A 12,230-nucleotide genomic window follows, 5' to 3' on the forward strand; every position below is an offset into this window, starting at 1 on the left:
GCAATAACCACTTTAAAACGTTGAAGAACATGAAAGAAATACAACAAAGGAAAAGAGAGGCATGGATGGACACAAATGGATAAGATTGAAACGGATTGCATTTGGTTAATCTTGAAAAAAAGTCGGCCCAGCATTTCTCAAGTTTATGGCATATCGCCTGGATAAAGGCCGTTTTTGCTCAGAATCATCTTGTTTGCGATGTAACGATACTTTTATCAGAAAAGGAGTTCCACATTACAATTTTCGAGTTTTAAACTTGTTTTAGCTAAAGATTTCTCCAAAACACTCTAGAATAACGTGACACAGCCCCTTTTATGAAATTCTCCGCGGTTCCTTTTGCAATACGGAGAGCATTCAGTATCCGTTTTGTTCCCTTTAGTTTTTTGTTGTCCGTTTTTATAAGATGTAGTAATCTATTTTTGAAAAAAATATTTTTTTTGTATTTTACTTTGCAGAATGAGATCGACACCAGAGAATTTGAGTTAGAACTTAAGGTAATTTTGCACTTTCTAGACCCTTATAATGCCTCGATCCATTCCCCAGGAAGATTGGCTCATTTAGGGATGTTTTTAAACATAAACAATGTGGAACCTTTACTTATTGCGTGATACTCAGAAGGACAACTCAGTTTGTAGTCGACGTTAGTATACCACACAAATTAAAGAAACGTTAAGAACGATTTCTTGGTCGCAAATCAAAATCAGGAACTTTTAGCGTTAGCCCCAAAATTAGACTTGGAAAAAAGGAGTGTACCCAACTCTATCCCTAAGGCTTCTTCCAAAGGCAAGTGTCTAGTGTTAGACATTTCATTCTTCTGGACACATTTTTATACAGCGTCTTGTGGAGATGGATTATTCGTGGTACCCTTGTACAATCCGGAAACTTCTCAGGAGCTGTGCGTCAATATGTCCAATAGTCGAGATGGAGAAGTGATATCATATCATATATCTTTCTTTACCCTCGGATTTTAGAGTTGCTTGGTGTAGCTAATATCTCCGAGCATTTACCCTCCAAACCATGATACACCACAGAAGACAGACTACAACACCGGGAACTACATGCCCTACTCTTTGCGACAAGTGTGTGGGTTCTTTTACGTCCCACAGGATTATGAACATAGAAGGATTATGAGACGGGACCTCCGGCTTATCGTCCTTATCCGAGAGGACTAGAGAGTCTAACCATCTGCAGATGTAATTACAAAGGCAGCACTTTCTCCTCAGTTAGTTAAAGACCCTGAGTGTTGGTTACGGCCGGAGTTGAACTCACGACCTCCCGCGTGACAGCCCGGTGCTCAACCAACTGAGCCACCGGTGCGCTGATCCTTGCACTAATAGCCCTTATTGTAGTTAGCAGCGGTTTTGCCACATGAATGAGGCTGAGGGGTCATTTTGAATTGAATTGACGCTTAAGCCTCTTTTGCATGTGGTTTTAAACAAAAGAAAATGTGCCTGCAAGCTCAACTCCAATTGACCCTTTTCACACAGCGGCCATGTTGATTCCCGATGGACGAGGAACTTTTGTTTTTGCGCGGTAAAACTCGTTTCCAAACAGATGAACTCGACCCTCGGCCTATAAAATCTAGTAGGAAGCTTAAGCACGCGCGTTTTTGAGACGCGGACGGCAACCGGAAGCCGAGAATATTTCGCGTGCTAGGTCAGTGGTGTCTCCCAGATTTTTTATACTTATCATCTCTAATGGAGAAAGATACTTAGCAATTTAAATGTGGTCGTGTGAAGACAAGTTAAAAGGGAAAACAGCTCACTTCCGGTTACCGTCCGCGTCTCAAAAACGCGCGTGCTTAATTAAGGTCCCTAAAAGGGAGCTTTAGCACGCGCGTTTTTGAGACGCGGACGGCAACCAGAAGAGAGAATTTAGCGTGCCAGGACAGTGGTGTTTCCCAGATTTTTATACTAATCATCTCTAATGGGGAAAATATACTCAGCAATGTAAATGTGGTTGTGTAAAAACAAGTTAAAAGTGAAAACAGCTTACTTCCGGTTACCGTTCGCGTCTCAAAAACGCGCGTGCTTAAGCTCCCTATTGTGTCTGGCCAACATAGGCCGCGCGTGAGATGGGTCCATAAGGACCATTTGGACAAGTACAATTGTATCTGCTGGACACCTGAAAAATTCAGGCAGCTTCAACGGGATTCGAAGCCATGATTTTTCTGCTATGCCGGTGCAATGCAACAGAGACCCGTTGAACGCACCTAAATTTCTCAGATGTCTGTGTAAGAGACAATTGTAGAAATTGTCCAGATAAGTGAAAGGATCTCTTTTCCATTTTGTCTGTAACCCGCACTTCATTGTACATTTATTTCATTCAATGTCCAATTGTGTTTTCGACTTTAGTCAGTCTTTCTTCTGCTTACTTATCTGTACTGTGCGTTGATTTCAGGCTTCGGTTAGACAAGATAACATCACCAGAACAATGCAAGAGAATCGTTCCGAGGTACGTCTTCTTAATAGGCCATTTTACAGTTGTTTGCTCAGCAACCAAGCCTATGAATGGCTGCGAGGCTGCCGGTGACCTTGCATTGATACAGACCTCACTGCTTTTATCATGTAAATTGTGTTGTTGTAACGCTAATTAGTCCATATTAACATCACAAAAGCATGAAGGTTTGTATCAAAACAGGGTCACCGGCAGCCTCGCTTCCATTGTTAGGCCTGGTAACTTAGCCATGACTGTAAAATGGTCTATTGTTATCGGGTACATTTTGCTGGGTATATAATGATTTGGAGTGATATAGATTGTGTATAGGCATTGCTGTTAAGAAAGAACTCATAGCACCGAATTGTGTGACGAAAAAAGACATCTTATGGAAAATGAATTAAGCTTTTTTGTTTTTTTTTTCAGTAACATTTGGACTCTCTCTTGAATTGAGATTTAGGTGCCTCTTTAGGAAAGTTGGTTATCGCTTTGTAACATTTGTTATGTTGAGGGCCGTTAGCTGAATTACTTTAAAGATTTTCCCCATGTCAAATAGAGATAACTTCAGCTTACTAATTATGTGAAAATATCAGGGCGACCGTTTTACTGTTAACTTATGGAGTTTAAGCTAGGTTTTCACTATCGACACAGACCAAGCAACATTCGTATCAGTACCATCCTCATCATATCTGTTTCCAAACGCGCAAACCGGAAGGCTTGAGAATCGGACTATATATCATATCATATCATATCTTTATTTACCCTCGGATTTTAGAGTAGCCTGATATCGCTAGTATCTCGGAGCATTTACCCTCCCAACCATGATACACCACAGAAGAGAGGCCACAACACCGGGAACTGCATGCGCTACTCTTTGCGAATAGTGTGTGGGTTCTTTTATGTTACAAAGGGTTATGAACATTGAAGGGTTGTGAGACGGGGCCTACGGTTAATCGTCCTTATCCGGGAAGATCTAAGGGTCTAACCATTTGCAAATGTCATTACAAAGCTGCGGCAGCACTTTCTCCTCGACTATTTAAAGACCCTGAGTGTTGGTCCGGCCGGAGTCGAACTCACAACCTCCCGCATGGCAGCCCGGCGCTCAACTGCTGGTTCTTGGAGCTTTGCTCTGTCATATGACCATCTCAGCCCAGGTTGTTTGCTTGCTGGCTTACTGGGACATGTAGATGGAGGAGTGACGTTTTCGTTAACGTTATCGGAATCGCTGATTACTTTACATAACGGCACACGGCACGCTAGCGAAAAATGACTTCGTTCGCGGGAATTTCCTTCAGTCATCACAGCGAACTCTATCATTAATCGCCAGTGCCTATCTTGCTCAGCGTACATTTCCTTTTTTTTTTTTTTAAACCAGGTCGTTCAAGAAATGCACCTGCAAATCACTGAAATGACAGACCGATGCAGCGAATTGGTATCACAAAACAAGGTAAACAACAAAATCTTTGTTCAGTCATGCACCGCCGGCTGAAAATGCGCATAAATTATCCTTCCAAATACTCTCTTGTTATTTCTTAGGAGCTGGGAAATAAGGTGGAAGAACTCACTGAAGAAAATTATGATTTGAAGATGGCAAATGAGAAGATGGAAGATGAGGTGAAAGAAAAGAAGAGGGCAGCGGAAGGCATAGAACTTGTAAGTGAAAAAAAAAAAATCAAGACTAACAACGTGTTCGCGGGTACTGAAATGATGCCGGAATCGATGGGTGTGTAAACTGCAGTGTATCACGTGACGAACACAGATATATTTCCTGAGAAAAAATGACAAGGCTTTGCTAACAAACTCATCTTTTTCCATAAGGTTCTCTTAAGTTTAAATTGAGCTATTTACAAGGCTAAAAACTTTTCAAAGTAAAAAATGAAAACCCGAACGTTTGCGACATTAGGGTATTGGGTTAGGGTTCATCATACCCCGATGATGACTTAATTAAGGTGGCTGAAACCAGTTTCAACACTTGAAAGAAACGTTCTTATTAGAAGGATTTACACTACAGCACTTCACCACTTAACAGCAATGGTATGGTACCATATCAAACGCCAATTATTCCTGAACAAGATGCAGTCATTTTTGTGACGTAAAAAGTTACCGTGGCAACAGGAAATCCCTGCAAAAACACCCTCGGTTACCCCCATTTCTTTATTTCTGAAATTTAATCAGCATGCGATTGCCAAAGTGAAACGTTCTGCAAAGATTAAAAAAAAAATCTGTGGAGCGGGTTTAGAGCCACCTTAAATAATTGAAAATTTAAAGTAGCTGTGAATCCGCTCCACAGAATTTTTTTAAACTTTGCAGAGAGTTTTATCTTGGCCTGCCGAACTTGTTCTATCTTTTGCGATTGTTTGCGATCCTACGATCATATGGAAACCAAATTTCTGCGATCTGCGATCGAAGCGTATCCCATAATATTTTTAATCCTGACCCATGATTCAACGCTTTAGCCACAAAGCCCGAATGTTCGTTTATAGCAACGCTCATTTGTTGTAAACATGGCTGGCATTGAACATGGCAACGTTACTAACGAGGAATTTATGGAGGAAGTTGCGCGGTATGAGTGCGTTTACAACCGTAACATTAAAGATTTCAAAGACAAAAAGGCTAACAGTTAGGAAAAAATCGGCGACAAATTTAATTTATCGACCGCGGAGGCAACATAAGAACTGCCTATGGTCGTTATCTGAATCGGTTGAAGACGAAACCTTCTGGATCTTCATGAATATTTTCGAACCCAAAACCGATGTTTCCTTCGGATTTGAAGCTGACGATGCCGTCGCTTCAGGACTAAAAGAAGAAATACATTTTCTTGCAGCAAAATTTCCTCCTCAATGTCCGCCATGTTGTTTGCTGCGATTTTCCCGCGAGCACAATGCGCCTGTACATTTGACATTTCCGCTGACCGAAATGTATCGCTACAGTCGGCTCTGCGATCGTTTGCGATGGTCTGCGATTACATGGAATCTCTTTGCGATCGTCTGCGATCATATCGAAACCAGCCTTAACTTATACCAATTCCCTTGGCCTTTGTAACCTTGTTAGTTTAGTAACTTTTTTTTCTCTTGTTTTTTTTTTCAGTTTTTTGTAACTGTTAAGTGTATGTTTCTTTCTTTCGGTTTTAACCTAACACTTGAATTGTATTGTATTTTATTTTGTTGTGTAAAGTAGACAAAAATTTAATAAAACACAAAAAAAACTAGAGCCAAAATATAGGGTGGTTTTTAACAAGACTTTCCTGTTGCAATGGTAACTTGTTACGTCACAGGAATGACTGCATCTTGCTCAGCAATAATTGATGTTTCACATGGTACTATAACATTGTTGCTACGTGATAAAGTGTTGTAGTGTCAATCCTTCTAATAACAAGATTTCTTGAAAGTGTTGAAACTGGTTTGAGCCACCTTAATGTCGAAAACGTTCGGGTTTTTTTTTTTGCTTTTAAAATTTTTGAGCCTTGTAAACCTCATCTTGTTGCAGCTTATGGAGAAAATAAACTGCAGCGTGCCATGCAAGGGCAGGACCTTCTCTTTTCCTTTCGTTGTTGTAAACGAAACACAATTCATTCTTCTCTAATGTGGATTTTGAAATATCTCTTTTCTTTCATTCCGTTTTTACCCAAAGTCATGTTGTAGCCGTTTTATTCCATGGTTTTATTTTGCAACTTTACGTATCGCCTGCTAAATTGCCTTGATTATTTTTGTGTCAACAGACCAATACGATGCTGAAAGCTACTTGCACAATGCTGGAGAACCAAGTGGAACAACTAGAGATCATAAATGAAGACTACGAAGAAAAACAGCTCCAGTGTAATATAGCCAGGTATATAAACAAAGCAGTGCCAGCTTAGGACATCGAAAGCATTTTATGACTCAGTGGAGATTGGGACAATGCAGTGAGCTCATTTTCTTAATGTTGCAGACAAGAGTTGGAGCAGAGAATGGAGAAAAGCGATTTCGCCCTTCTGGAAGTTCAGCGCTCCTTTGAACAGGAAAAAACGACCCGGTAAGTTGAGACCCAAGAGAAGAAAAAGGTGTTCTTTTTGAGATAATTTACTTAGCTGCAACTAGCCTGCTATCATGCTTTTTTCTTAAGTTCATGTTTTCACTTTTACGGCTTTTGTTTCTTTTCGCGCCCTTACATAAAAAGAACGCAGGATCACAAGTTAAGCTGTAACCGACAGGGTCTCCTGTTACTGTGCTACATAACTTAAAGTAATTAACGCATCGCGTGGGTTTCTGTTAAATAGTTGAATTCCACAATGTCTCCATGCATCTGGTGAACATTGTGCCTTGCGGTTTCTTGTTTCGGATTGGCTTTTTTCGAGTCGGATATAATTTTGCTGGCGTTCCGTCGTTTTTTTTTGTTTTTTTTTGTCCCATCCTTGACCCATCCTCTGCTCTGCGCTGATTTTTCGTATCTCAACAAACCGGACCGGGTGCAGAAATTTCAAGCTTGTATGCTTTTGGGTCAGCGATATATTTATTAGACAAAAGATATCATTTCGTTCCGAAACCAGGCACCAAGCATTTCTTCCCAGTTTCGTGTAAACGGCTACAAAACTTACGTACCGGTCTGAGTTCGTCCTTGTCTCATGTAAATATTAGTAGGAAAAATTACTAGTCTGCGGTTTTGAACTTGTCCTAGGGGTGCAGGAATGGCGCAGAGATGAGGACACTCGTCTTCCACCAATGTGGCCCGGGTTCGATTCTCAGACTCGGCGTCATATGTGGGTTTAGTTTGTTGGTTCTCTACTCTGCACCGAGAGGTTTCCTCCGGGTACTCCTGTTTCCCCTCTCCTCAAAAACCAACATTTGACTTGATTTACGTTAAGTGTTAATTTCAGTTTACAGTGTCCCCAATCAGTGCTCAAGCCCTAGAACGATCAGACACTTGAATAAAATTCCTTTCCTTTCCCTTTTCATAGCTTAAGTATTGAAGAAAAAGTTGGCAAGTTACAGGAAGCTTTGAAAGAGGTGCAGAATACTCACATCAAAGAGGTTGGCGAGATGAATGCGCAGCTGGAAAGACAAAGAGAGCGAACTGAGGAACTGACTGAAGCGGTAAGACGGCTACACCGCTATTATTGAACAGTGTATGGAAGGTCCTTTTGACGAGATCTGTTTAAACCCCTTTTGTTTCTTCGCTGTTTGATCAGATATATCCAGGGATGCCCGCAAATCAGATGAGTCACGTGGTGTCCCCGTGCTGTTGTCCCCAACTTTAATATCACTTGCGTCTGAGAATACTTAACAATTATTCCATTCGCCCTTGTTGGTTACGAGATGGCAAATAGCCAAGAGCGAATGGAATAATTGTTTTATTAAGTCCTCAACCTTCGGTTTTGCTAAATTTTATTTAAGTTTAATAAACGACCGGAAAGTGATGTGACTTTTGGGCGCCAAAAAATCTTATGCTGAGCGACATTTGCCGCATTCATTTCCATATAAGGTCAAACTCAGGTATAATTAACAATTAGCCTTAAGCCTAGTTTTCATATGTCGGGAAAATCCCAGACGATCGGGGATTTCGCAATTCTTCGAACATCCCAGATTTTGCCGACTAATGAAAACCTTCAACCGTAGACATCCCCGATAATCTGCGATGGTCGGGGACGAATCGGGAAGATAGAAAGCGTTTCTATTTTCCCGACGTATCCCAGATATTTGCGTTCGTCGGCGATCATTCCCGACATATGAAAACTCAAATTTGTACTTTCAGGGACGCCGCAGGCACGTCGGCGATGGCTTTTAGCTTGTTACCAATCCTCTAAATTGCGTGTTTCAATTTTTGGCGCATTTTCCATTTTCCGCCAAAGTCACTATCGGGAGAATCTAGAACAAGCCTCTGGTGGTTTTCCGATATGTCGGCAAAATCTGGGACTGTCGGAAAACTGCGAAATCCCCGATCGTCTGGGATTTTCCCGACATATGAAAACTAGGCTTTAACATTAACATTAGAATAGCCCATGAGGCGAAGCCGAATGGGCTATTGACCCGTGGCCCTTGAGGGCGAAGGGTCTAATTGGTTTAGTGTCACCCAACTAGTCGGACAGAAAAGGCAAGTTGAAAATATATTTATTTGGGAATAAAACGAAAGAAAGCGTCACGCTTTTTTTCTACTCGAGGACTATTACTAATAGTCCTCTAGTAGCGTAGCCAATCAAAAGGCAGCATTTGCATTAGTCCACTAGTTGGATGATACTAATGGCTGATAACCGAGATCCAGTGAACCAATGAGAAAGCTAGAATTGCATTATCCGGGGTTGAGAATTTAATAAAGACTATTAACGTCACAGAGAATTCCCTAAGTTTTGGTCCCCAAGTTAAGATAAACAGATGCCTTTACTCTCACCAAAAATAACGCTAACCCTTACAAAAAATACCGTCCCAAATAAAACGTTTATTCCAACATACATCACCTTAATTTAAAACCTCTCTCCTGGAGAGAGAAAATAAGAAAACAACGGTATCTTAAAAATACCATAGTTGTAGTTTGGCATGATACTTAAAAAAATTAAAATCTTGTTGTCGCTGACTATAAAAAACTTTTTAACACTGTCTTAAACACTATTCATTACATAAATCACAATGACATGTCGATTGATTATACACCAAATTGAGCGATCTCGAAAGGACATCATAACTTGGCTAAATCAGAACGCGTATATTGTCAGTCGGCGACATTTAAAAGAAGTACAGCGAAAGACGCGTGTTAACATTTTATTCAATTTACAGCTTAGCGAAGCTGAGAAAAAAGCCGGCATGGCTCAGCTCGAGATCAAATCCGTGGAGCGTAAACTTCAGCTTGGAATCGAAGAGAACAACAAACTTGGGATCGAAGTCGAGCGACTAAACAATCACACCTCGAAACTCAAGGCCAGCAATTTTGAGTTAAACCAAAATATTGAAGCAGCTATGGAGAAATGCGATGAATTGACGTGTGAACGCGCTGCATTAGCTGAACAGTTAGACTTGATGGAGGCTTCACACGCCGAAGAGAGACTGAAATTGGAAGCGACCAACTCACAGCAGACAAAACTGATTGATTTCCTGCAGTGCAAGACTGAAGGACAAGCGCCTAAAAAGAAAAAGGTATCCCTTTATGAAAACACGAAAATCAGAACAGAATAGAAGTTGATGAATAGCTTTATGAGAATGTTTACATGTAACAAAAAGAAACTATCCTTTAGCCATCTTTTCGTCCGAATTCCTCATGGGAGACGATATGATTTCGTGGTATCTTTATGATATATAAACTTAGCAGTCCCCAAACTCTTGAAACGTTTTGTTGAATTTTTCAACTGAATGTGTGATTGCCAGTCAAATTTTAAAATAGGGGTTTTAATAAAATTTGAAGTAGGCAGCTGGTTTAAGTCTAGTAGACGACTGCTAAGGTGAGTCTGCTGGCATTCTCCCCCAGAATATTTTGAAATCTGGAAGCTCTGAAATGTGATTTCCATCGTTCTGGGCACCATATCGAGTACAAAGATAAAGGAAGATTTCTTATCAACAGCGACACTGAGTGTGCATTTAAGCGCATTCTTTTGATAATTTCCAGCGAAGAAAGATTTGGAAAACCATTTCAAAAGGAAAATTAACGATTTCAACGTTATATGACGTTTCGACAACTTCTTGTCATCATTTGAGCTACCAATTTCAAGCTGCCGTGAACGGCAAACCTTTTTGCGCGTTTTTTCAAGCGCGAATTGAAACGTTCGCAATAATTTTGTTCGGTTAACATGAGAAATCAGTTCTGTCCGTCGAACGATAAGAATATGTCATTTTAATCAGAACGAACGAAAAGGCTTAACTAATGAAACTAAACCAAACATTTACTGTTGTAGTGGAAAAGAAGTCTTGATGCAACGATCACTCAATGACAACCTGTTTTGCAAAACGTCTTGATATGTTTGCGGACGTAACTAAACTCATTGAATTACGTTACGTGGTATAGTGTTTAGGGGAGCGAATAGTCGCAGGTTGGAGTTCCTGTCCAAACAGTTACACCTGGATTGTCCTTAAAAAAAGAGTTGAACAAACTTGGGGAGCCAATGTAGAAACGAGCGCGAGAATAAACCGAGAAAAGACTGGGGTGATCCTACTTCTCGAGCGATTTAGAGCCTGGCACAGGCTACATGCATTCAATTAAGGACATGCCTTTATATTGTTAGCTGATCGGTGGTGGTGGCAAGTCATGGCGAAAGAAACCGGAAAATAACATCAACGTTGTACCACAGCAGTGGAAAGACTTACAGCAGGCTTTGGAGAAGGAAAGAACATCCACTATGAAACTACAAACAGAAGTAAACAGGATGAGGCAGGAAACACAAACTGCTAAAATGGAAGGTATTTTCATCGGCATCCACAGCCATCCGAGAAGTTTCTTTTAAGTATGACATGCCTGTAACGTACGAATATATACATTAAAGTGCCCCTGTGACCAAAACTATGGATTTCAAAACTACGTTAACTAAACACTAAGCGACCAAAGTTTTAAGGTGATTCCCTGGTTTTGCATTGCGCATTCCTACTGCGCACGATTTTTGCGTCATCAGCACGCGCACATGAGCGCGTGCGCGTACAAAACATAAGGGATTTCCCTCAAACTAAGCTCGATAGCGAGATAAAAGCTCCTTTTCTCTTAAACGAGCACGGTGACCCCCACTTTTTATTTTATAAATTCAATGAGAACAATATCCGCAATAACTGAGAAAAAATTTGGCAGAAATCTATAGCTACTTTTTTGGCAAATGAAATAAATGCTACAGATAGAGACGTAACGGGCCCAGCAGAGCAAGTCCAAATTATGTTTCCTTTAAAGGATAAAAATATCAATTAATAATGCAGGGTATTTGAAGCCATTTTTTCTGGGACGTAGATGAATAAGCAATCAAAGAAAGTCGAACTCTGTGTGATATAGCACGCCGCATTGAAAAATAATCGATCTTGTTTGTTGTGCACTGAGATAACCAAAAGTCACCTAAATAACCATATTTGTCAGCATCGTGGCATGAAAACAAGCACGGTGACCCCCTCTTTTTATTACCTTTTTAACATCTCCTTGTACTGTAATGTCATCATACCAAGTTTCATCGGAAATCTATGACGGGTTCTTTTACCCGGGAATCACCTTAAGCCTTGATTTCAAAAAGACACCTGTTTATTTTAACTGGAATTTTCTAATTTAATGGTCCGTCATTACTAACTTTAAGTTGTTGAGAGAGCTGGATCGAGAAGAAAATGACGTCAAAGGCTCACTAGCTTAAGAATGCAATGCGTGTGTACGCCGCAGAATTAATATGCAGCACGGAAGTTTTGGGCTTTTTTGCATATATAGTAAGCCGCATTCACACGCTAAAATTTAAAGCTAGTGAGCCTTTGACGTCACTTTTCCCTGGATCCAACCCTCTGAGGTCCAATCGGTCAGTTTTGAACGTGAGTAATGGCGGACCGTGAAATGTGAAACTTACACTCAAAGTAAATGGCCTTTAGACAAAAATCAAAGCTCAAAATTTTGCCAATCACGTGTTAAGTAAACACACTTTCAAACTCTGAAGAAAAAAAGGGAGTGATTTTTTGATCACAGGGGCACTTTAAGGCAAGCCTAAAAGCTGAACTCCTCGATTATTTTTATTAATGTTTTTGTTTTCAGATATTTTTTATACCTAGTCTGCTTACCACGCTACCAGTCCCGCCTTCCATTGCTTGTATTTTCCTGTTCTCGTGCTTGCCTCTTTCTTTCGCTGCTCGTTTTTTGTGACCGATATTTCGGCTGTTTTCTCGTGC

The 12,230-nt window shown here is 40.5% G+C and overlaps 1 protein-coding gene across 1 annotated transcript in view; it reads left to right on the top strand.

The window, feature by feature from the left end:
• Positions 1-12,230, top strand: part of LOC137974875 (citron rho-interacting kinase-like) — an 88,211-nt gene that overhangs the window by 67,592 nt on the left and 8,389 nt on the right. The window contains exons 23-31 of the mRNA XM_068821867.1: positions 456-494; positions 2,401-2,454; positions 3,812-3,883; positions 3,973-4,089; positions 6,155-6,264; positions 6,364-6,447; positions 7,370-7,505; positions 9,180-9,536; positions 10,616-10,790. Coding sequence (XP_068677968.1) covers positions 456-494; positions 2,401-2,454; positions 3,812-3,883; positions 3,973-4,089; positions 6,155-6,264; positions 6,364-6,447; positions 7,370-7,505; positions 9,180-9,536; positions 10,616-10,790 — 1,144 coding nt within the window. The remainder of the gene's footprint in view (positions 1-455; positions 495-2,400; positions 2,455-3,811; positions 3,884-3,972; positions 4,090-6,154; positions 6,265-6,363; positions 6,448-7,369; positions 7,506-9,179; positions 9,537-10,615; positions 10,791-12,230) is intronic.

This window comes from Montipora foliosa, chromosome 11 (genome assembly GCF_036669935.1).
Source record: "Montipora foliosa isolate CH-2021 chromosome 11, ASM3666993v2, whole genome shotgun sequence".
Lineage (NCBI taxonomy): Eukaryota > Metazoa > Cnidaria > Anthozoa > Scleractinia > Acroporidae > Montipora > Montipora foliosa.